The sequence below is a fragment of the Kogia breviceps genome, chromosome 4 (genome assembly GCF_026419965.1).
Source record: "Kogia breviceps isolate mKogBre1 chromosome 4, mKogBre1 haplotype 1, whole genome shotgun sequence".
Classification (NCBI taxonomy): Eukaryota; Metazoa; Chordata; class Mammalia; order Artiodactyla; family Physeteridae; genus Kogia; species Kogia breviceps.
This window is the reverse complement of record NC_081313.1, coordinates 171340304-171365792: the sequence shown is the minus strand read 5'-3', so window position 1 is coordinate 171365792 and position 25489 is coordinate 171340304. Positions and strand designations below refer to the sequence as shown.

The following is a 25489-nucleotide window of genomic DNA, read 5'->3' as shown; positions in this document are numbered from 1 at the left end:
ACTGAGCCTGCGTGCTGCAACTACTGAAGCCCACGCGCCTAGAGCCCGCGCACCGCAACGAAGACTATCCCCTGCTCGCTGCAACTAGGGAAAGCCCACGCGAAGCCATGAAGACCCAACACAGCCAAAACTAAATAAATAAAATTAATTAATTAATTTTAAAAATCTGTCGAAACAACGTCAACCCTGTTTTTGGTTCATGGGGGGTGAGGGTCAGAGCCGAAGAAGAGACATGGACAGGAGAAAAAGTCATTTTAATTTTTATTAAATATACTCTCTTGTCACAAATCTTTAAAATATATAAACATTATATATAAACAAAGTGTCTTCATGGCGTCAAAACGTAACTCCAAATCAGGCCAGGCGATCAGTGAGAGGGGTGACTGGCGAGGGTGCGGGTCCGACTGTGTGCAGGGCTGGGGGGGTCGGGGGCGGTGCTGCCGAGGCTCGCTTGGCTGGGAGCCACCTTGGGGAGGCACACTGGGGCCGGCATCCCTGGGGGACCCTCCCCGCTCCTGCCCAGCCTGCAGCTCAGAGGAGGGTGCTGCCTAACCATCCATCTGGTCTCACCCGCCTGCTGTTCTCACCTGGGGGCCCTCACGTTCCCATCCTGTCCCCCTGTGAAGGACGCCCCTGCCTCTCCTGAGCACTGGGCACGGCTGGGAGAGAAGGTGGGTCGGACGCTTACCCAACGGGACAGCCATGACAGGCCGCTTGGGCCCCCGGGAATGAGAGTCTGGGGGCAAGACTGGGGCTGGCTGCTGGAAACATGCAGGAAGGACAGAAAGAGGGGTCTTCACACCCACGGGACTAAGGCAAGAAAAACAGAAACAGGACAGAATGAAGGGAGGAAATGAAAATCACAACTGGAAAGCATGTGTGGCAGCAAAGATACCCTCTCAGACCCTTTCAAACATCATGGCGACTGAGCCCACTGTGAAAACCGACCCTCTGGTGGTCCTGGTCCTTGAACCAGATTGGACTGGTCAGGGTTTACTATGTCTAGACCCAGGGCCAGCCAAATTGCAAAACAACCCCCCCCAAAATCAAACTCCAAATGTCATTAGGAAACAGGTGCTTCCAAGTCCCTGTGATTCCCGGCGGGCCCTGGGGGGCCTCCTCTGTGAGATCAGCTCTCTGGGGTACCCTGACTCTTCCAAGCTTCCTGCCCCCAGGCCAGATGCTGTCTCAGGCTCTCACTTTGGGAGAATCAAGGCGGCCAGCTGCCTCCATGTACGCCATCCACGGGAAATCAGACAACCCCACGGGCCTTAAATTGCCCCATGTCCCAGCCAAGTAACTGCTCAGGTGGGGAGCCAGGGATGTGCCAGATGTCAGGGGTCCCCCCGCGAGCCCCCACACCTATGGGCAGAGAGGGTCAGGGCCTGAGGCCCAGCCTCCACTGGTGCAGCCAGTGGGGCGGGGATGAGAGCTTCCTGGCAACCCAGGCAGATGCTTCAGGCTGGTGCTCAGACCCAAACCCAGAGCAATTCCTCAAACCCTCAAACCCTGTTGCCGGGAGGAGGCGTGACCCTCCCGAGAACATTACAAACTGGGGCGTGGGGGGGGTCGCGCAACAGAGGGGAAGACCCAATCCCGGGGGGCCCGGGATAGAGTCTGGGATCGGGGTAACACTCTTAGGAGAAGGCTATGCCCAAGCTGTAGACTGGGGACAGACGAGGAGTGGTGTTACCTGGGAAGTGGTGAAGGCAGGAAAGGCGGGGCAGGCAGGGTGTGGTAAGAGGCTGCATTTGTAGCCACAGCTGAACAGGAGGCTGGTCTCACGGGGACAGGGCGGGAGGCCAGGCCTCAGCCCCACACTCTCTGGGGCTCCCCCCGCCAGAGGACATAGACTCAGAACAACAAGGGGCAGGCGGGGTCTGGCTCTGAGCCCAGGGGAGACCAGGTCACTAGAACCAGGGGCCTGTCCAAGGACACAGAGCGCACCAGGAAGCACTGCTGGCCCCTCGTCACTCAGGGCGTTCATGGTAATACCTCCCGGGGCAGCCCCAGCCCTGCTGAGGTGGGAAGAGGAGAGCACGGGAGCTCCGGCCACCCCGGTCCCAACAATGCACTTCGAGGGCCACTGGCTTTCCCCTCAGACCTGTGCGCACTGAGCCCGGGCCCCCCGAGCTTGTCCCACAAGGCACATCCGCGCACCTCCTAGGTGGAACCAGCGCACCCTTGCTCGCTGGGCTCAGAAACAGAAGGGGTCAGCGGTCCACCGCGAACTGAAGCTCGAGAGCAGCCGACCCCACTGGCCCCTAGCTCTGCAGGTGCCGCAGCAGGATCTGCATGAGGTCAAAGGTGGTGAAGCTGATGCCCACAGCGATGGGACCCTTGAGCCAGTTCATGCTCAGGCCTTTGTAGAGGCCGCGCACCACGCCCTCCTCCCGCATGATGGTGCGCATCGTGCGCGCGATGGAGGTGCGCTGGTGGCCCGTGACGCCGGCTGTCTGCATGCGCCGCCGCACCACGTCCAGCGGGTAGGAGGCCGACTGCCCGATGAGGCCCGCGCAGGCCCCGAAGATCATGCGCTCAAAGGGGTAGGGCTGCGGGCGGCCGCTGTACTCTGCAGGGGGAGGGGTGGGAGGGGCTGTGAGGGCGATGGGAAGGGGCGCACACCCAACGGCGCACTGGCACCCACCCGTGCACCCCTGTGCCCCGCGCTCACATGCGCCGGCAGTGTCACAGCTGCATTTCTGGACCTGACCGGCTCTCCTGGGCCTTCCCACCCAGGCCATGGCTTCCCTACTTCCTCACCTACTGGTCCCTCGTTTTTAATCAAATTTGAGAGATAAAAGATTTTTACAAGACAGAAAAGCACAAAGAATCATATAACCAAGTGCTAAGACCAAGAACAAGCTCACACCCGGTCACTCTTGTTTCTCGTCTAGTAAAGAAAGAAAACATCACTCAGTGGGAAGCAGCCGCACAGCACAGGGAGATCAGCTCGGTGCTCTGTGACCACCTAGAGGGGTGGAATAGGGAGGGTGGGAGGGAGACGCAAGAGGGAGGGGATATGGGGATGTGTGTACACATATCGCTGATGCACTTTGTTATACAGCAGAAACTAACACACCATTGTAAAGCAACTATACTCCAATAAAGACGTTAAAAAAAAAAACTGGAAAAAAAAAAAAAGAAAGAAAGAAAACATCACACCTGTCCGGAACCCTCTCCACGGCCCAGCCTGCCCGACAGGCGCCCTCCCCTGGGTGCTGTGAGGACAGGTGGGCTGGAGGGAGGAAGGGGCAGCAAGGGATCAACAGGGGTTCTTTACAAATGTGCTGTAAATTGGAAACTAGGAATTAAAAACAGGGAGATGCCCTATTCACCCAGCAGATTGGCAAAGCATTAAGGAACCTGCCAGCACCACTAGGGGTGAGAAGGGGGCAGAGCGCCAGGGCAAGAGCAGTCACTGGAAGAGCAGAGGGTGGAGAGTAAAACCAAAAAAACGGGTCTCACACCCACACAAGGAGAGGAGCTCTTTATGTCAGCTGATCACAGAAAACCCACGAATGGCCTCACGGCATCCCAACAGGGGACCCCGCCCCCCACTGCTAAAAGGATGGGTCAGAGCTGCACTACCCGGAAGTGCAGGAGGTGACCGCTCACTCACTTCCCATAACCAGGAAACAGCACAAGCCTTGTTCCTGCTACACAAAAGTGCAGGTAGAAGGGTTTCCAACGGAGGTGAGGGGTGGAGCCCCACCCCTAATAAGGAGGCTCAGGGGAGTGGGGCTGGGGGTTCTGGACAAGGGATCTCAGCTTTACCTGGACCATTTTCCTTCTTTAACAAAAAACATCCTGGAGCAAATAAGGCAGTTTGTTAATGACTGACTGGACGGGGGGTGGGCGGCAGGTATGGGTGGGGTTACAATGTTCTTTGTACTTTTCTAGTTTCTCAAAATTACCAAAACACACGAGAGCACTTCCCCTCCGTCTAGGTTTTACCCATAGGCGTGTGCGCGCACCAGGGGCCTCCAGCCCTCTGGGTGACACTCTGGACCTCACAAGGTTGCTCTCAAAATGAGGCATTAAAGGTCAGGAGTCCAGCTTCCCCAGGGCTGGCTTGATATGTGTCTTCTCCTGATCCAGACCCTGGGCCCCCGGCCTGCCCCTCCCAGGGGTGTCTTAGTGTCTCTCTGCCTCCACCCGCCTCCAGCTCTGTGTGACCCGAGGAGGTGCTGCCCTGGCTCCACACTCCTGACCTCTGTGCAGGCTCTTGAGTGTCTCGTAGGTGAAGAAGCTCAGGCCGGCGTAGGGAATGACCCCCAGCACGGTGGGAATGAATCCGTGGTAGAGGGTCTTCAGCCCCTCTTCTCGGGAGATGCGGATGAAGACATGAAAGATGTTGCTATACCTGCAGGACAGAGCGGGAGGTGGGGGGGCGGGGGAGGGAGGCCTCAGTTCACTAATTCTCGCCTCTTCCCATGTCAGCGGGGACAGGCCTGGATGCTGACCGACAGAACTTCACAGAAGTTCTGGCATTCGAGGGGGTCATGCACGCCCAAGGCCACACACCACCTTCACCACTGGGATCACTCTGCGGTGCTCAGCGCTTGGCTGTGACTGAGTCCACATGAACGCTTAGGGTTTGATGGAAGCAGAAACTGATCCCCAAGCTAAGAGACCCAATTATGGCCTTTCTGGAACAGCTGTGGAGCCGCACACCTGGCCCGCCCTGCGGTACGGGGTGGGGTGGAGATAGCAGAGCCTCAGCCCAGCTCTGTCTGCAGCTGGATGTGGAGGCCCAGACCCAAACCCCAGGGGCCCAGTGGAGGGAGCCCACCCGGGGACCCCACTAGACACGGAGCCCCCGCTGCTGGTGAAAACGTCGCCGTGCGTGGTAGGACTCACATTTCCTTTGGGGTCACGGCCATCCGTGCCCTGACCAGGTCCAGGGGGTAGGTCAGCGAAGCGGCCGTAGTTCCAGCCAGTGCACCAGCGAGGAGGCGGGGCCAAGGGGGCAGGGCTCTGAAAGAGGGTGGGGAGAAGGTCTGACGCCAACGCCCCGGGTGCCCACAGGTCTGGGTCGGGGGAGGGATGGAGGAACGGGCACCGGCTGCAAGGAAGCCAGCCGAGTTGAAGCGGGGGCGGCGCGGGGGAGAGCCTCTGGGTGGATGCCATTCTGAAGTTCCCCTGGCTGCCTTGCCTTTCCCCGTCCTCGTACGAATGAATGAACGAGCACCTTCCCTACCCGCTCTGGGGCACAGGTAGGATCAGTGGCCGTCCTGGGACTTAGGTTCTGAGGGGAGACCGGATAAACAAGAGAAGTTCTGAAACGGCGAGCAGGTGGAAGACAGGAGAACAGGGTGATGTAATCGCGCGGAGAGGGGTTTTTTTTGGGGGGGAGGGGCGGGAGGGGGGGAGGGAGGGAAGGGCGGGAGGGAGGGCTCACTCTCCGCAGAAGCCGTAGTAGCTGCCCAGTAGGCGCTTGTACTCCTCGTGCGCGCTGAACTGGATGGCGGCGTAGGGCACCACGCGCACCATGGTGGCCGAGTTTCCGCGCCACAGGCTGAGGAAGCCTTCGTTGAGGTAGGTGAAGTAGAGGACCCGGAAGGCCTCCTGGGGGGAGGGTAGGGGAAAGGGGCAATGTAAGTGCCCTCCGCCTCCGCCTGAGCAGTGCCTTTGCTGGCAGAGCGCTGGACCTCCCTGCCCACCTTACGTGGCCCAGCCCTGCGCCTGGGGGGGGGGGGTGGTTATCGTCCCCCTCCCCCACATTCTCTGGGCTCTGCGCTAGGACCCCCGCACGCCCAGCCCCGGTCCTCCGGCCCTGGGAACTGGAAAGCGAGCCAGGGAGAACCAGGCTTGCAAAGCAGGTTCAGAGCCCCACAGAAGGTGTTTTGTTGGCGTCTGGTAGTCTAGCTTTTAAAAATATTCTTCTTTTCCTTTATTAAGAAGGTAACACCTGCTCCGTGTTTAAAAATAAATCAAATATGACAACTGTGAGTTTAGACCGTCAAGTCCCCTCACCGCTACCCCAAGGATAGGGGGGTCTCCCGTCAATTCCCAGGGTGGGCTGTGTCCAGGCAGAGCTCAGGGTGCAGACCGGTGGCCTTGGCCCTGGTGCCTGGCAGGGGAGGCCTTGGTCACCTGGCGGCCCTGGAGCTGGCCTGGGGCGGGGATGGGGGAGAACCAATGGGAAAAAGCACCTTGAAAGACGTTTCCCCAACCTCTACCACCCTCCTCCTCTGCCGCTGCCAGCCCAGCAGGGCGGAGGTGAAGGTCCTAGAGCCGGGGCTCCTTGACCTAGTGGCTCACCTTGGCAGAAAATCTTTTTGAGGACACTGGAAAAAAAACACAACAGAGAGTGTGAGACATGAAGGATGGGACCCTGCCCCCAAGTCTGCGTGACCCCCTCCGCGGGGTCTGGTCTGAGCATGGGGAGTGAGAGCCTTCCCTGGGAATGCCCCCCCACCCGGACCCCTACAAGGGCTGAGGTGGGGGCCTCCGCAGCAGAGTCAGCCTCCTCCCAGGAGCCTCCTTACCGCCCCCGGCCCACGTCCAGGCCCCTCTGCACAGCGGCTTCTCCCCACGAAGGGGAGCCCAGCTGCCACCTGAACCCCAGGACAGTGAGGCTCTCTGTAGCGGCCTGTGGGAGGACGCACCCGTCTGGGGTTGACACGCAGCAGTCCCCACCCCTGCTGGACCCCAGTTCTGCCAGACCCCTTTGGGGGAGGCCTCCCAGCCACCAGCCAGGCGGGGGTCAGCCAAGGGGCTCTGGCTCCTGCAGGACAAGGCCACGGGTGTGTCTGACATCTGTGGCCTGCCCTCTCTTCTCCACAGCCTGGCCCAGGCAGCCCTAGTGCCCACTCTCCCGCTCTCCAGGGCTGCCTGGCTCACCCCCCATCACCCGCTTCCCAAGCCTCGGCTGCATTCCCAGGATAGCCTTGTGCTCCCAGACATATGCACACCACCTGCCTTCGGAGTTACACCCAGCTCCCTGTAGGGCGCTACACTGAGCATCTGTTCCAGGAACAACACAGCTGCCTGCGCGCGCGCGCGCGCGCGTGTGTGTGTGTGTGTGTGTGTGTGTGGTGTGCTCAGCTGCACGCTCGTCCTTTCCCACGTCAGCTCGCTCCTCCACCCCCTCCTCCTCGGGGAGGAGGTTGATATCAACGCTCCTGTTATATGGATGAGGAAACTGAGGCCCAGAGAGGCTAAGGGACCAGCTTGAGCAAGTGGGAGGGGCCTGGCACGAGTCTGCAGTCCTCTCCTCCCAAACAGCTGAGGGGCGGGGGTCCCAGGTTGTGACCGTCCTCCTTCCCAGTACCCTTCAGGCCCTGGCCACCATCTGCAGGACAGAAAGGCCTCATCTTCAGGGGACCCTGTGCCTGCTCAACCCTAAGAAGGGAGGAAGATGGATTCTTGAACTGTGTCCTCCCCAGAGATATATCCATGTCCTCACCCCCTGCACCTGTGAACATGACCTTAACTGGAATCAGAGTCTTTGCAGATATAATTAAACTGAGGTCATACTAGAGGAGGGTGGGCCCTAATCCAGTGACATGGGTCCTTATAAGAGGAGAGGACCCAGACACAGAGGGGAAGGCAGAGATTGGGGGGAAGCAGCCACAAGCCAAGGATGCCTGGAGCCACCAGAAGCTGGAAGAGGCAAGGAAAGGTCCACCCTGAGGGTCCACCCTCAGGGCCCACCCTCTAGGAACCAATCCTAGAGACACCTTGAATTTGGACTTTTGGCCTCCAGAAAGTGGGAGAATAAATTCCTGTTGTTCTAAGCTGCCTGGTTTGTGGTGCTTTGTGACGCCAGTCCTAAACACTAACAGACTTTCTAAGTGGATTCTACAGAGGCATTGTAAAAACCACTTTGCAGAGCAGTTTGGGGGGCCGTGGAGGAGGAGGATTGCTTGGCAGCTTCTCTATCACATGGGATAGATGGGCAGGCAGCGTTTACCTTGGAAGATTATTTTGGTTCGGTCCAGGGGAGCTACCGCCGTTTTGGCAAGAGCGCCAGCCAGGGCCCCTGACAGGAGGGAGCTAAGAACTTGCCTGTGATCACTCTGCAAAAAAACACACAAACACGCGGTCTGTCATCAGAGAGGGAGAGGAGGCGTCTGTTCTGCTCGGGAAAGTTTCCTGAGCGTCTTCCTTCTCGCCCTGGTCCACGGCTGACAGACACACAGTGGCCAGAGTGACACAGCCCTGCTAGGCCCTGGGCATGCTGGGCAGGGGCTGAGCCGTGGGGGGTCCAGCAGCCGGAAAGCCTGGTGGGACACAGTGAAAACCTCCCGGGCCCCAGGGACCAATCACACGAGAGGTCATGCACTGGCTGGGCTGTCCCATGAGGTTCGAAGTTCTCGGAGACGGCCTACGACGGGACGAACTCCAAACGTTAAGTGTCACCCCTGACCTGTCCTACTTTCAAGCCTTGGTTCCACCCGCCACCTGTGTGTGAGGGATTCTCCTGTTGCAGTGTTTCAGGGTAAAGGTTCCTGGTGGTCTGCGGAGTGGGTGGGGCACATTAGGCAAGCAGACCCTGACTGTTCAGCGTGTCTCCTTTCCACAACTTTCTATCAGGACTTCAGGGGCTGGCTGACATCTGTGGCTCTTCATCTAGCCAAGGCAAGGGCGATGGTGACAGATGTGGCTGACCAGCACTGTGCATTCCTGTGGGCAGCCTCAGAGCCAGCGCTTCCCCAGCCTCAGAGCCAGTGCTTTCCCAAGTCTTCCTGCGGCTCCCCGAGCCCCGGCTCCAACAGCCCTCCTTCCCTAGAGGCCCAGGGAGCCCTGAGTTGTCTCACAGGAAGCCACCTGCTCATCTGGTTGGAGTCTCCATCCCCTCTGCTGACTCAGCCACAGAACTTTCTGGAAGTGCTCTTCTGGACATGCCCCACATGTCCTCACTCTGCAGTGCACCAGGATGGTGAGAAGCAGGTAGCTCAGTGATCCCGGGAACCTGTGAAGTCCGCTCGGACCAGGCGCCCTCAGGGGCCTGGAGACACATGCAGCGGGGTAGGGGTATGTACAAGCCTTCACCACTCCCCTCACGGGGCTTCCAGTCCACGGGGGGAGCCAGACATGAACTAACTCTTCAGACAAACGTGTGAAGAATCACAAATCTGGGAGGGGCTATGAGGGGGCTCGGGGTTCCAGGAGAATGCGGGGTGAGGGGTAAGGGACCGAGGTTGAAGGATGAGGTACACCTAACTGCAGGGCGTGTGTGTGTGTGTGTGTGTGCGCGCACGCGTGTGTGACACTCTTAGAGGGGGAGGAACGCAACACTCAGAGGCCCCAGTGAGGAGAGGGGGGCCCTGGGGGACCACAACGAGGGCAGGGTGGCTGACACAGGGAAAGGGACAGGCACAGGGAAGACAGAAGAGACGAAAGGTGGGTGGGGCTGCACCCCACAGAGTGTGGAGGCCTGACAAGGAGGCTGCTTTTTGCCTAAAGAGAAATGGAGAAGTGTGGAAGGTGAACAGGCTATTTTAACTGGAACCAGAGAAGAGGCAGCTCCTCTGAAACTCAGGATGAAGATGGCAGAGGATGGGACCAGGGGAGGCTGCGAGAGGGGTGGGATGAAGGGGCATTTGGGGGGTACAACTGGTAGCCTGGGTCCAAGTGGGCATGGTGGAGTCCAGGGCTACGCCCCAAGTTTGTTCAGCTCAGCGGGTGGCTCAGGGGGAAGGGCTGGGTCTGTCCACACTCCTGGCCTGAGTCTGGGCTCGGTGCTCCCTTCACCAGCCCAGCTGACCCCCTCCCTAAAAGAACAGAGTCCCGCAGCAGTGTTTCCCCCTCTCAGTTTCTGAAGCCGAGCTTCACCATGGGGTTCCATCTTCTTGCTTCACAGAGGCCTGTCACTGGGGACCCCTGCCTTTTCTGGGTCACACAGCAAGGTCCTCGTCCTTTGGTCCCACTGGCTTTGAGGGGTGTGGACATCTGATGCCAGAAGGCTCAGTGGTGTTCCTGGCACCGGCTCCGAGGCCCTCTGCCTCAGTTTCCTCTCTGTGAATCAGTGTGGTGACAGCTCGCCTCGAGCCACCGTGAACAGAGGGAACGCCCTACGGGGAGTCCACGTGCTCTGTGGGCACCAGAAGTGGAGCCGATGCATCCCTTCCACCTCCTTCACCAGGTTACTTCCTGTTGCAAAGCCAGCTCTGCACATGGGGAACACACATCCTTAAACCCTAGCTCTCAATGCGGCACTCCAGGGACATGCTGTGAGGCCACTTCACATGCTTAATGGAGGAGGCTGCTGCTGCCTTCGGCAGACGCTCCCACTGACTTTGTTTTTTTTTTTTTTTTAAAGAGGCATCGGGGCAGCACATAGCTTATTTATTTATTTATTTATTTATTTATTTATGGCTGCGCTGGGTCTTCACTGCTGTGCGCGGGCTTTCTCTAGTCGATGAGGGCGGGGGCTACTCTTTTCATTGTGGTGCGCGTGCTTCTCACTGTGGTGGCTTCTCTTGTTGTGGAGCATGGGCCCTAGAGCGCGCAGGCTTCAGTGGTTGTGGCACGTGGGCTCAGTAGTTGTGGCACACGGGCTTAGTCGCTCCGCGGCATGTGGGATCTTCCCGGACCAGGGCTCGAACCCGTGTCCCCTGCATTGGCAGGCGGATTCTTAACCACTGAACCACCGGGGAAGTCCCCACTGACCTTTTTTTTTTTTTTTAAATTTTATTTTTTTGGCTGCGTTGGGTCTTCGTTGCTGCACACGGGCTTTCTCTCATTGCAGCGAGCGGGGGCTACTCTTCATAGCAGTGCACGGGCTTCTCACTGCGGTGGCTTCTCTTGTTGCAGAGCACGGGCTCTAGGTACGTGCGCTCAGTAGTTGTGGCACACAGGCTTAGTTGATCTGTAGCATGTGGGATCTTCCTGGCCCAGGGCTTGAACCCGTGTCCCCTGCACTGGCAGGCGGATTCTTAACCACTGTGCCACCAGGGAAGCCCCCCCAACTGACTCTTAAATGACCACAGCTGGCTTATTCTTTAAAGAGCTTGGTTGGCATAGGCATCACTGAATGGTCAAAGTCTCCATACCCATCATATGGAGAGATCCTGCAAATGAAAAAGAAGGCAGGCAGCCCGATGGAGAGGAAACAGGCGATCCACAGATGGGATCCACACCAGCGGTGAACATCACGAGAAGATGCCTGGGACATCTAAAGAAACGGGGCCTTGCAGACTGAGCTCCCTGCACTGGGCTGGCCAAGCAGGCCAAGACTGACGTGCGTCGTGCCAGCCAGTGCAGAGGAAAACCGGTGCACACCAGGCACGGGGGCTTTTGCTGGGCATGTCCGCTTGGTGGGATCCATCGGGCCAGTGGAGGGAAAGCCATGTCTCCCTCACACTCTGCCGCGAAGTCACTAAACCGTGAGGGATGGGTGCCTGCTCTGGGGCTTGCCCCCCCTGCCCCCAGCATGGTGACGGTGGCCCCAAGAATCAGTCCTCCTGCCCGCCTGGCGTTCCACAGGGAGACTTGGAATTTGGGGAAAGGTCAGGAGGGCCAGAGGATGATGCTGCTTCAGGCTTTGAGCCCATGGACTTTGAGAACTGCCTGCGGGTACCTGAGCCAGCCTGGCAGTAAAGGTGGGTTAGTCCATGTCCTAGGTTCAGCTGGGAGAACTTCTACCAGTTTCTATGGTGAACAAGCACAGGGCTGATCCAATTCCTTTTCTTTTTACTTTTTCTTAAATATTTACTTATTTATTTATTTGGTCATGCCGGGTCTTAGTTGCAGTGGGTAGGCTCCCACAGGTGCAGCTCACGGGCTCCTTACTTGCAGCACATGGGCTCCTTAGTTGTGGCATGTGAACTCTTAGTTGCAGCATGCATGTGGGACCTAGTTCCCTGAACAGGGATCGAACCTGGGTCCCCTGCATTGGGAGCGCACGGAGTCTTCACCACCGTGCCACCAGGGAAGTCCCTGATCCAATTTCTTTATGAGGGAATAAGGCTTTTGTCTTCAGTTGAAGGGCATAATCGGAGATGAATTTCAGAGGTGAGGGTAAACTCCTCCCTGGAGCGAGGAGTTCCCCTGCAGCCCACCCCACCTTTGGCTAATTCTTCTGTGTTGGCAAATCGGAGTGAGAAAAGGGGCTCAAGGACACCTTCAACATCCCAGCCAAATTTGGGAGAGGTTTTGGCTTTTTGCCAAGTGGTAGGGCAGCTGGATCCACAGCACAAATGGGGCCATAAAAATGGAATAGGAGGCGGCCTGCATCACCCCCTCACCACCCGGCCTCGCCCTCAGCGTGTTAGGGGGTGATTTGTAATGGGGTGCAAGTACAGAAGAGGGACTAGTGAGAATGCCCAATGGGGGGGAGCCAGGGTACTTGCCTTTGAAGACACATGAGCGGGCAGGACGGGCTCAGCATCCTCACGCAAACGCACCACGCCTTCCTTCACACCATTACCCATTCCAGGCCTGCTCAGGATGGTGGGAGACTCAGTCCTGGGGAGCAAGAAGGGACGAGGTGAGATTCTGGCCTCCTCCACCAGCCTGCGGCCTCTGATTCATCCTCAAGTGGCCCAATGCCAGCGCTGCCCCAGTGGCACACTTCTCCTAACCTGGCTTCTGTCTCTCTGCAGGATAAAGACACCCGAACCTGCATCTGGATGCCACAGTCCCCTGATCTGATTGCTGAATCATTTACAAAAGCTCTTCTAATCAGCTCTTTTATTTCATCCTCACAAATGGGCCTCGGAGTCCTCTGTTTTTTTACCCTAGTACCAACCGCCCAGATTGGCTCAGAGAGGTTAAGCTGACAGCGAGGTCACACAGCAGGAGGCAGGGGTGTGGCAGGGTGTAGGGTGTGGAGGCTGGAGGGCTCCACCTGCCCTGGAGCCCAGTGCCCTCTGGGCTTATGCCAGCCTGGACCTGAGACTCCGTCCACAGAAGTACTTTTAGAAAACTAATCTTTGTCCTACTGTGTGGCTGCCTGCCCTTTGCGGACAAGTTATAGTAGTGTCCTAATACTTGAGGATTCCTCCATGGAAACCTGTAAGCAGATAAGTTAGGGGGTCCCCGGAGAAAGAGAACCAGGAATGGCTCTCTTGACATAAGAGAAGCCATTTTGGCCTAAGCCATTTTGTGAGCTAAGCCTGGCAGCAATGTTTGCCCTTGAACAGGTCTCGGTAATTAATGATCTGAAGGGAACAAAGGAATTCAGGAACAGAGAAAAGGCAGTCAGACAGTAGTGCAGTGATAAAGCAGAGTCCTAGTTCCTCCTCAAGGGACAGACATAAAAAATAAATATATCTTTGAGTTCTTTGGGAACTAAGGCCCCCACCCAGGTGGAGGGTGGAATGATGTTGAGGCTCCTGACTTCAATCAACTAAAGCTTGGACTCTGTGGACCTTTGCCCCAATTCTATGCTGAAGTCTCCTCTGTTCAAGCCCCTTCATGAATATGCATGTACCCTGAGCTTAAAACTTCACCAGTTTTGCTGTTCGGGGAGACACTGCTTTGGGAAAGGGCCCCGGTGTTCCCCTTACTTGCTGAAAGTCATAATAAATCCGTCCTTCTCCGCTCCCCATCTCTGGCTTGGTTGTGTCTATTGGCTTGTCACTCACCAAGAGATGAGCCCAGTTTTCAGGTAACACAGGCTCGTGTCCAAATTTCCTCTTATGAAAGAATGTTTTTTCCTCTTGTAAGGACACCAGTCCTATTGGATTGGGGTCCACCCTAACAACCTCAAGTAATACATCCTTCCTTCTCCCCATCTTTGACTTAGTTGTGTCTATTTGCTTGACACCCACCAAGACGTGAACCCAGTTTTCGGATAACAAACCTACCTTTAACCTCCTACTGCAGGTGCACTCAGAGCTCAGCCAACCACAGGGAGGGGACCAGGAGGAAAAAAGGATGAAGGACTGGTGTCACGGAGATGCCACTGGGCACCAGTATGCTTGGAGGTATCCCTTGCTTTAAAATCACCCAATGAATCAATACGCTTTCCTGTAAAATGATGCAAGTGAGGCAGGTGCCCCCCTGAGACAGCTCTGGAAGCCCCTCCTGCCCTCCAGGTCCTCCCAGGCACCCGTTAGTATGGAACATCCTAGGAAGCACAAGCAGGATTCTGTTCCAAGTGGCCTCTGCCGCTGTTTCCTACCTAAAATGGTCCCTGGCTCGGGGATGAACAGCTGCTTCTAAGACGGGGCCAGAAACTCAACGATGAGCCTGGACCACCCTGAGGTGTCAGGCAGGAACCAAAGTCAATGGGACTGTGAAAATGGGACACAAAGGCAAATCAAAGAGCTCCTAGTGGCCAAAGCAGGAACACTGTGAGCAGCAAAATCAATAAAGCAGTGTTGGGTTTGTTTGTTTTTTTTCTTGGCTGCACCAAGGCATGAGGGATCTCAGTTCCCCAACCAGGGATCGAACCCGTGCCCCCTGCAGTGGAAGCACGGAGTCTTAACCACTGGATCACCGGGGAAGTCCCAGAAGTGATGGATTGTAACCCAAAGTGTAAAATAAATAGCCAAGAGTCCACATGGATATAAATACATGATTGAATAAATAAATAAGTGGGGGAGAAGAGACAAATCTCCCAGGCAGGAGAATCCCAAATAAGTTACACAGATGCTCAGTGCTGGAGGAAGGGAAGCGTAAGCACGACCCCTTAGGTGTGGGCCACGTGGCAACTTCCTTCCAAAGGGCACAGCACAGAAAGGGGGGAAGGGAGTAACTTTACAGTGAGGACACCTGACAGACACCACCTCAGCCACGTGATCAAGGTCAACACCACAGTGATAAGTCACACTGACGGCACGTGCCCTGGACACGTGTGTGATGAGAAAGGCACTTCCCTTCTGTGGTCCTCCTCTCCAAAGCCCAGTCCAACCATGAGAAAAACACCAGACAAATCCCCACCAAGGGCCAAGGGCCATAGAACACCTGACCAGTTCTCATCAAAACCGTCAAGGTCATTGAAACCAAGAAAGTCTGAGAAACTATCTTAGCCCAGAGAAGCCTAAAGAGATGTGACGACTAAAGGTAATGTGAGGATCCTGGGACAGAAAAAGCATATTAGGGAAACACTAAGGAAATGTGAATAAACAATGGACTTCAGTTAATAATAATGTATCAGTATTTGTACATCAGTTGTGACAAATGTACCATACCAAAGGAAGATGTTATTAATACGGGAAACTGGGTGTGTGTGGTGGAGGGGAACTCTGAATTACTTTTGCAATTTTTCTATAAACCTAAAACTGCTCACAGACAAACAAACAAAGAGAAACTAGGCCTTAGGGGTCTTTTCCAGCCAGTGGCTGGGGTGTCAGTCTGTGGAGGACACTGTGACTATCGCCCTCTGTGTGTCCGGCGGCTGCTCAGTGACACCCCCCCCCCCCCCGCTATGGACCCCGGGGGAATGTCCTCACACCTGGGCACCCGGATGCAGATGGTGCAGCCTTTCTTTGTTTCTTCTGGCTGCGCTTTGCAGAGTGTGGGATCTTAGTTCCCCGACCAGGGATCGAACCCGTGCCCCTTGTGCCCCCTGCAGTGGAAGTGCGGCGTCCTAACCACTGGACTGCCAGGGAAGTCCCGGTGCGGCCTTTCTTAGGGCTGGGTCAGGCGTGGTGAATGTGGACACGTTCTGCAAAATTGCCCTCCTGAGAAAGGATCCAGCCCTTTAGTCCCGGCCTCATACAGTCTAGAGTCTGAGCACTCGTCTCCCTCCCTCCCTCTGACTCCAAGCTCCCTAGGAGGAAACAGAGTTTCCCCAGGCAGGCGGTGCAGGCTCAGGCCCAGGCTGCTTGTGTTGCCCTCTGAAACATTCTTCAACCCCTGGGCCCAGGGCCTGCCCTGGGAGCTCTGCAGACAGCTCAGACAGGGCCTCGGGGTGGTGGACGCAAACAGAAACAAAGGCACCACACAAACCAGTGCAGACCTACAACAGCGTGTCACTGCAGGTGACAGAGCGCCAAGGCTGAGTCACAGGAAGGCACCTGCAGGGAGCTGAATGGTGGCCCCCCTCCAAAACATGTCTCCCTGGAATCTGTGAATGTGGCATTATTTGAAAAAAGCCTTCACAGATGTAATTAAGGTAAAGATCTAGAGATCCCTACCCTGGATGAGGGTAGGTCCTAACAACAATGACAAGTGATCTGATAAGAGACAGAAAAACAGACACAGGCAGGGAGGCTGTGTTTAGACAGTGGCAGAAATTGGAATGATACACACAAGCCACAAGCCACTGAACACACGGAGCATAAAAGCTGGAAGAGACAAGGAAGAATCTTCCCCTAGAGCCTTAGGAGTAGCTCTACAGGAGGATTAATCTGGGATTTCTGACCTCCAGAACTGTGAGAGAATAAACTTCGGTTGTCTCAAGACAGTTTGTGGTGATTTGTTACAGCGGCCAAAGGAAACTAAGATCCTTTTTGGAGGAGAAGCTGGGGTGCCTCAGGTCCCCCAACCCCAAGCAGAAGGGGCAGCCAGAGTCTGCAAGCTGCTTCCGCCAGGGCCCGGTGCCTCCAGGAAGCTCCCCAGGATTGCAGGGCAGAGAGAAGGAGATTCCTGTCCGAGGGCAGTGGCGGGGTGGGGTGGGGGGAGGTCTCAAGTTTTTGCCTCTTAGGCCAAAGGCTATTTTCCTAGGAAGTAAAGAGCTCTTTGCCCTTTCATAAACAAAAACAAAAAAAACTCAAGACAAAGGCAAAGAAACAGCCGGGTCACTGGTAAGGAAAAAAAAAATAACTTAAAAACATAACAGGCACCAGACTGCACTCATAATGAGAAAAGTGGGTTTAACCTTTGGTGGGGGGCTGTTGGCATGTGTGGGGACAGTAACGCAACTGGTAGATGAGACTGAGGCAGGTTGTGGGGAGCACCTCTCTGCAGGAGATTTGGCAGACACCTTGGAATGTGTGCTGTGCCCCCAGACAGGTGAGTATGAAGCCTCGTGGGTCAGTAAGGCCACAGCCAGGTGCTGGTCCCAGTGAAGGTACGAAGGTCTGGATGGGAAGCTATAGGGGAGCAAGGAGAGGGGGACAGGGAGAATGTGTGACCTAAGCCCTCACAGGAGGATGCCACCCAGCCTGTCACTAATGAGTGAACCTACCTGGACCCAGGTGGGAGACTGTCCAGATGCAAAGACTAGAAGCAGACTAGGTGTTTAAAGAGTGTTATCAACAGTGATGGGGGGCCTCCCTGGTGGCTCAGTCGTTAAGAATCTGCCTGCCAATGCAGGGGACACGGGTTCGAGCATGTGGGAAGATCCCACATGCCGCAGAGCAACTAAGCCTGTGCGCCGCAACTACTGAGCCTGCACTCTAGAGCCCGTGAGCCACAACTACTGAGCCCGTGAGCCACAACGGATGAAGCCCACGTGCCTAGAGCCTGTGCTCTGCAACGAGAAGCCACCACAATGAGAAGCCCGCGCACCGCAACGAAGAGTACCCCTCGCTCGCCGCAGCTAGAGAAAGCCCGCGCGCAGCAACGAAGACCCAACGCAGCCAAACATAAAAAATAAATAAATAAATTTATTTTAAAAAAAAACAGTGATGGGGACTCTCCATACAGGGGAGGAGACAAGGGCATGGGGGGACCCTGACTGTGGATCTACATACTTTCCAGCAGTTTGCATTCTGCCTCCCCCCACTCACCTCTTCAAGAATAACAGAGGACACAGCCCACGTGTGGCTGACCCAACCCCCGCTGTGCCCTTCCCAGGTCAGAGCCCCTCCCCCTGCACTCAGGCCCCCCCACCCCCTCCACGCCCCCTACTGGCTTCCTTCCCCCAAACTGCCACAAGGTTCTGAATTTAGCCCCCAACCTGCCCCGAGAGGCCTCCCTCACTGAACTGGGGTCCCCACCATGCACACAGCATCCATACTCAGGACTGGTGCCAGACTCCCCCTGCCACCAGCGTGGGGTCGCGGTGCCTGGGACTTCTCCGTGCCCAGCCCCCCAGGTCAGGCCCACTTATCTGTGCCCAAGAACATGGGCTCTTTTGGGTGATGTCTGGAGTCCATCATTGGTCAGATGGTGACCAACAGCCCACGTGGCTGAGGGTGAGGCCCAGAGTATATGGCGGGTGGCCTCAGCTGGCTCTCGAAACTCTGAGGCTGGAGCCCCCTCCCTCCCGACTTCCTCCAGCCCCTGCGGCCCCTGCTGCCTCCCTCTCTCCAGGGCCAGAGGCATGGGCTCTGCATCAAGGCAGGCAACTGGGCCAGATGGTTTCTTCACGTTCTTTTGTTTCTATTGTACCTCGTCCCTTCTGTTGTTGCCAGTAATACCGAATTTTTTAAAAAATTATTTTTATTTATTTATTACTATTATTTTTTGGCTGCGTTAGATCTTTGTTGTGGCATGGGCTTTCTCTAGTTGAGGCGAGTGGGGGCTGCTTTTCGCTGCAGTGTGCAGGTTTCTCATTGCGGTGGCTTCTCTTGTTGCAAAGCACGGGCTCTAGGCGTGTGGGTTTCAGTAGTTGTGGCACGAGGGCTCAGTAGTTGTAGCTCGCGGGCTCTAGCGCACAGGCTCAGTAGTTGTGGTGCACGGGCTTAGTTGCTCCGCGGCATGTGGGATCTTCCTGGGCTGGGGCTCGAACCTGTGTCCCCTGCATTGGCAGGCGGATTCTTAACCACTGCTCCACTGGGGAAGTCCCTCTTGTTCTGTTTTTTTTTACCCCGCTCTGCATGGCATGAGATGCAGGATCTTAGTTCCCCAACCAGGGATCGAACCCATGCCCCCTGCAGTGGAAGTGTGGAGTCTTAACCACTGGACCACAAGGGAAGTCCCTGGCACATTTCATCTTGTAAGTTTCAAAATCACTGACAAGGTAGGTCTCCCATTCTGGTCCTCATCTCACAGTCGGGGAGGCACAGGCGGTCAGAGGTTCTAAGTTTGGGTCTACTATCATGGCTTGCCCACAGCGGCCTGGCCTCGATGTGATGCCCTCTTCTACAACTCTCACCAGCACCACGGACCAGGTCCTTCAACCCAAACCCCTCTTAGGGCCCTCTCGTGTTCCCCAGCCCTTCGGCCTTCTCTTGGGTCCCACAAAATCCAGGCTTGTTATTTGCCTCTGCTCTTAATGCTTCGTCACCTAGCTAACTCCTTGCTGGCTTTCAGGTCTCTGGAAGCCTTCCAGGCCCCCTGAATTAGCACCCCCAGCCTCTGCTCAGGACCAATCAATTACAGCGCCCCAATCACTTGGGGAAGGTCTGAGCCACACCCATGTTCCGTAACCTTCTGAGCCAGTGCTTCTGCCTCCTCCACTCCTGTCCCTGACCCTGGCACACAGATATTTACAGATTGTAGAAAAATAGTATTGTAAGGCTTCAAGTTTGTTCCACTCCTGGAGGCCGTGCTGGTGCTGGCATTCCAGGATGCCGTATAAAATGTCCGTGTCTTACAGTGGCTGGAAGCACGGTGCTATGGGTGAGTTGTTTGAAGGAGGACAGGGATCTGGATTCTGGACAATCTAGGTCTGTCCTAGCTTCCCCATGTTCTCCCTATGTATCTTCGGGCAAAGGTCCCCTAAAACCTCGGTCACCTTTCTGTAAAACTGGGATGATCTAGGACCAAGCTCACAGCCTGGTAAGCATGTGCCAAAGGGTGGCAGAGAGCAAAATGAAGACAGAATGTTCACTTGCCTGGGTGCTTGCTAGCTCTGAGCAGATGCCCCCATCTTCCAGCAGGAAGGCAGGTGAGTGAGGGAGCCCACAGGGGCTGAGCACATGGGCCATCTGGAGGGGCTGAGAAGTGTGCCCCGACCCTGCTGGCCTTGTCTTGTCTGAAATAGCAGAGGCTGCTGGACAAGCACCTTCTTCAATAATGCCCTGACAAGAATGCTGGCTTCACAGCTGTAGGGGTTACATGAGGTCTTCCGAAGTTCATGTCCACCCAGGACCTCAGGAAGTGACTTTATTTGGAATAGGGTCTTTCAGGTATAATTAGTTAAGGATATCAAGATGAGATCACCTTGGGGACTTCCCTAGTGGTCCAGTGGCTAAGACTCCGTGCTCCCAATGCCGGGGGCCCACGTTCGATCCCTGGTCAGGGAATTAGATCCCACATGCCGCAACTAAAAGACCCTGCATGCCACAGCTAAAAGATCCTGCATGCTGCAACAAAGATCCCATGTGCTGCGACTAAGACCCCGTGCAGCCTAAATAAATAAATAAATAAATAAATAAATAAATAAGATGAGATCATATTGGATTTGGTGGACCCTAAATCCAATGATGGGTGTCCTTATAAGAGGTCTCTCTCACACACACACAGGGAAAAAGGCCATGCGAAGATGGAGGTGGAGATTAGGGTGATGTCGACAGCAAGCCAAGGAACTCAAGGACTGCCTCTGGCAGCCACCAGAGACAGGGAAAGATTCTCCTTCAGGAGCCAACAGTGTTGTCTTACTCAGTTCTGGTTGCTGTGACAAAACACCATAGGCTGCGTGGCTTATAAACAAGAGAAATATATTTCTCACGGTCCGGAGGCTGGGAAGTCTAAGGTCAAGGTGCCAGCAGCTTTGGTCTCTGTTCAGAATGCTCTTCCTGATTCACAGATGGTGGCCTCTCTGTGTCCTCACATAGCACAAGGAGCGAGGGGGTTCTCTTGGGCCTCCTTTATAAAGCCATTAATCCCATTCATGAGGGCTCCACCCTCATAACCGAATCATCTCCCCAAACCCCACCTCCTAATACCATCACACTGGGGAGTAAGTCTCAACATATGAATTTTAGGGGAGACACAAGCATTCAGTCTATAGCGCCGGCCAACACCTTGATTTTGGACTTCGGAACTCCACAACAGGGACAGAATAAACATCTGTTGTTTTAAGCCACCCAGCTTGGCGTTATTTGTTATGGAAACCCCAGGAAACTAATACAGCCAAGAGTCTGAGACCAAGCCCCCCAAGTGTGCACTGTCCCTCAGCTAGTGACCTGCCCATGACCCCGAGGTCACTGCACCTCTCTCTGGACCTTACAGGTTGCCCAGCTGGCAGAACTTCAGCAGAAAACCTGGCTTCTCCTGATCTTTGTTGAGACCCTGGAACCTAAGCACTCAGCTGCAGCAAAAGGTATTCAGTGAAGAAAACAAATGTTGACAAGCGTATTTTAAAAATAGCACAGGGACCAGGGAGGAGCCACTGGGGGGACATTCTACTTCTTAAACTGGGTGGTGGTTTCGTTATTCTTTCTACCATCTTTCTTTTCATGTACACATTACATACTTTTATTATTAAGAAGTATTTCACACTTAAAATTAAAAATACAATGCATTTTTAAAAGAGCTGGCCTGCAAAACCCAAACAAGCTAATAACTCTGATCATCTCAATATTCCTCTAATATCTAATTGCCAAAATAGAAGAGAAGAACCAAAAAACGGGATGACACATGGGAAAAGGCCTGCCCTCAGTCTGATGACGCCCTCCACCTGGCACCAATAGTGGGAAATCACCGACAACTCAAGAAAATCTCAAGACAACTTCTCAAATAGATTTAACATCTGACTTGTCTCAATCTCATCTGACACCTTCATTCTCTTGCCGGATCCCGGTGCTTTAAAAAAAATAAAAAAAGAGCAACAGCCAACATCTCAGACCTCCCCTCCTGGGATGCCTGCATCTCCTCTAGAAGGACCGCCTCCCCTCCACCCCAACCCCCAAGGTTTCCTTCAGAGCTTTGCAGAGGAGGGACTCAAATATTTCTTGGACTGAGCTTTAGACTCTGGAAGAGAAACAGAAATCTAATGTTTAATCACCACCCCCATGGGCCAGAACACCTCAGAGACAAGATAGGAAGACTGGAGAGACCAGAACACTTGATAATAACCGTCCTGGCCGCTGGGGGAGGAAACAGGCATTCCAACTTCACAGCTGAGAGAATACGGATGACAGCACAGCCTCCAGAGAGGAACATTAACCATTTAAATGGACATGCCCTTTGGCCTGGCCACTCCTAGGAAGTTGCTGCAGTTGGATGTTAAACTCCATGAAGACAGAGAGGTTTCCACGCGTCTGTGCACTGCTGGAGCCCCACACACGTTTACTACATATTTGCTCATGCAAAATTCTATCTATTCATTACAGTTCGGTTTGTAAAAGCAAAATACCAGCAACAACTTAAACAGCCATCAGTAAGGGACTTGTTTTAAAATCACTCACCTTTTTGATAAAATTTGATACAAATTTACCAGTGGTATTACAAGGGGTGGTGAGGGGGAATATGCACATCTTCCCCACAGCCATAGACTATCTCTGGAAGGGAACATTATCATACAGGAGAAACTATTAACAATGAGGGCCTCCAGAGGGGGATGGGGAACCAGCATGGGGAGACCTGCTTGTTTTTTACTATTATGCCCTTTTGTACCGTTCGATTTTATTTATTTTTTTACCATGTACGTTAATGACCTTGTCAGGGTTTATTCATATATTCACACGTGTGTGTATATATATATAATATATGCATGTACATACGTAAATATAAAATGTGTGCATGTGTATATATGTACATATATATGCATATACATACACACACATTTTAAATGACTCCTTTTGAATTTGGACAGAAAACCCCAATGGCTTCAGTTTCCACTGAAGCCGAAGGTGACAAGACCCTCCAGAACATTCCAGCAACATCTTTGCAGGGAGAGACAGGAGAGGGATAAGAAGTACTATGCAAGCGTTACAGGAAACAGCATGTTATTGCTTTTCTAACAGTAAAGCCACCAGCCTCTTTCCATACTGCACACTTGCAAATCACCCTCCAGGGAACTTGAAAAGTTCCAGAAAAATCTTTATCCCCAGCACCATGCCAGGCTCCAGTTTTGCAGTTTGTGTCTAAGCAGCTGAAACATTAGCTCTCTTACTCTGAAGAGTGTTGCCTTACTCTCTCGGTTTATCAGCTTTAAGGCCCCAGGTGCTCTCCCGGGTCAGTGAGGGGCCTCAGTCTGTAAGAGCTAGGCCAGAGGGTGGAAGCCCAGCAAACCCCACCACCACCCCAGGGGACCCTACCAGCTGGGCCAGTGGCACCCTAGGTGTTGAAGCCCAGCTGCAACAGGGCCCCTGTCTCCATCAGCCCCAGGGCTCTGAGACACGTGTTCAGAAAGTGACCAGGGGCCGCCCCTTCCAGCTCAGCCCTTCTGGACCCAGTCAAAGACAGGACTCCTGAGGAACAGCTGCAGGGAGGGTGGGGGTCCCCTCCCCTCCCCTCCCCTCCCCTCCCCTCCCCTCCTCTGCCAACCCCTCAGAGAAAAACACAACAGATGGGCAAAAGTGGGGGAGGTCCGCAGAGAAGGGTCAGCAGCAATGCTCAGGAAGGGGTGGGCAATGCCACCCCAATTCAAATTGCTTTAGGTTTGTTGCTGGTAAAATGGAGATAATTCCGGTTTTGTCTGGCCTGTGGGATTATTCTAAGCCTGGAAATCACATTATAGACCGTTATAAGTGAAAAGATAACACCTGGGTGCGCTTTTCCTTGGGGGGGTGGGGTGCTGGTTGCAGGGATCCCGAGATAGCAAGGCTTGGGTGAATGTTGGAAAACCTGGATTACGGAGGGGGCACAAACACAGGTGCATGTGGAAGAAAGTACGGGTGGGAGCACAGACTGGGGGTGTTCAAGTCAGAGGGGGCTGCCAGGGGTACTGGGCAGGCATGTGCATGTGTGGAGAGAGTACCTGAGGGCACTAACCCAGATTACTTAAGGTGGGGGGCAGTGAGAGGGGCCCAGACTTGGCTGTGAGAAAAGCCAGCGAGGGGATAGGAACAAACACAGATGTGAGTGGGGGACGGTGAGTTTGGGGTCACAGGCTCAGGTGTTGGGTGTGGAGGTGCAGGCCCAGGTGTGGTGGCGCGGGGACCGGGGTGTGTGTTTGTGTGTGTGTGTGTGTGTGTGTGAGAGAGGACGCCCTGTGGTGTGGGGCTGTCATCGAGGGCAAGTCTCAAGCGACGTGTCGGTGGGTGTTCATGAGCAGGGGCGCGGTGTCAGATGTGTGAGGGGGAATATAAGTGAGGGCACGGAGTCAGGTGCGTGTAGGGGTGCAGAGTCAACTGTGCGGGGCGCCTGGGGGCGCGGCCCCAGGGGTGTGGGAGATGTCAGCGAGGCGGACAGTCTCACGTGTATGAGGGGAGATATCAACGAGAATGGATGTGGTGTCAGGTATGTGTGGGCTTACGGAGAGAGGCTCCGATCCGGATGTGGGAGCCCCAAGGGGGCACCAGACTAGCGGTGTTGGGAGCGGGGGGGGGTAGGCTTTAACCTCTCCCAGTCCCCGCGATGCTGCTGTCACGCCCCGCCTCGTCCGCCCCCGCCCCGGGCCCATGACAGCAATGGGCCTCGCCCTAGGTCGGCCCGAGGGGCGCGGGCCCCCTCGACGCCTGCGCCGCCCCGCGCCCCGCGTGCCCCCTCACCGACTGGGACGTGTCGCTGCCGCCGCTGCCGCCGCCGCTGCCACCTCCAGCCGCCACAGCCCCGCCTCGCGCACCCTCCGCGCGCGCCGCGGGAGGGGTCTACGCCGTACTCCAATTGGCTGCCTGCTGGCCAACCATCTCTGGAGACAGCTGGGACTGGCAGACATGAAGCGGACGGGCAGCTCCTGAAGCCAATCATTGAGGAGTAGAGGCGGGGCTATCGGGAGACACAGTAAGTCCCCAGGGTGGTCCTCCTGGGCGCGAGGTGCCGGGAGGCTAGGGCCTGGAAGCGGGCGAAGATTGGAGCTTTGGGAGAAGACGGGCATCCCTGGTGGCCAATCGCTGCGGAGTAAGGGCGGGGCTCCGAAGGAGCTGGCTCTACTGGCGCAAGAGGAACGGAGGGCGTAGCCCGGAGAGCGACGGAGATTGGCTGTGATGCCAAAGACGGGCAGAGCCTGCGGCCAATCGTAGGGGCCGTACGCCCTGGGCAAGACGGAGCAAAAGAGGTGCAGAGTTTGGCCCGGAGCGCGGTGGCCGGAGGTGGCCTCGGGGGGTCACACGCAGGGTCCCCTGAGGCTGTGGCGAAGTCAGACCCTTGGGCCACCCAACACAGAAGCAGGACCTCCAACTTGGGCCCTGAGCTTGGCCACCACGGCTGAAGGACTCGTGGATAATTCTTCATCTCCTCACTACCCGCTGTTCCCCTGCAAATGATACGGAGACGGCAGAGACTCGCTGGAGGTCACTCAGCTGCAGCTCCGGGTAGTGCGAAGACGTGGAAATAGGTGGAATCCTACTCACGCACTTAGTGATTTTCTGGAAATGTTTGACTTCTCCGAGTTCAAGCTTTCTCCTCCACAGGATCAAATGACCTCCCTGTAGGGAACACCTCCCTGCTAAGCCTTTGGTGAATTAACCGAATCCTAACCACAAGCCCATGAGGTCAAAGAGACCACTGGCCCCACTTTACAGAAATCAGAGCACAGAGAGGTCAAGTTCCTTGCCCTTGGGGTAAGGGGTAAGGCGGTGTCAGAGCACAGCCACTGGGGCCCTGAGTGACTAGGGTTTGAATACTTGTCCAGCCACTGTCTGACTGCATAACCTTGAGCAAGGCACTTATGAGCCTCAGTTTCCTCATGGGACAATGATTCCTACAC

The 25489-nt window shown here is 55.3% G+C and overlaps 1 protein-coding gene across 4 annotated transcripts; it reads right to left on the bottom strand.

Annotated features, from left to right (window-relative positions):
- Nucleotides 1-243: 243 nt before the first annotated feature.
- SLC25A42 (solute carrier family 25 member 42) lies at nucleotides 244-24431 on the bottom strand. Of its 4 annotated transcripts, XM_067032545.1 has the most exons (9): nucleotides 24333-24412; nucleotides 13764-13926; nucleotides 12306-12420; nucleotides 7922-8027; nucleotides 6268-6293; nucleotides 5405-5571; nucleotides 4864-4980; nucleotides 4215-4366; nucleotides 244-2572 (listed from the first exon to the last, which is right to left on the bottom strand). In XM_067032545.1, the coding sequence occupies exons 3-9, from the start codon at nucleotides 12384-12386 to the stop codon at nucleotides 2265-2267; spliced, it is 957 nt and encodes a 318-aa protein (XP_066888646.1). In that variant the 5' UTR covers nucleotides 12387-12420; nucleotides 13764-13926; nucleotides 24333-24412; the 3' UTR covers nucleotides 244-2264. The 4 variants fall into 4 exon arrangements, with proteins under 4 accessions (XP_066888646.1, XP_058917086.1, XP_066888648.1 ...); XM_059061103.2 differs by lacking the exon at nucleotides 13764-13926 and having other exon boundaries at nucleotides 24333-24431; XM_067032547.1 differs by lacking the exon at nucleotides 7922-8027 and having other exon boundaries at nucleotides 12302-12420.
- Between the last annotated feature and the right edge of the window lie 1058 nt (nucleotides 24432-25489).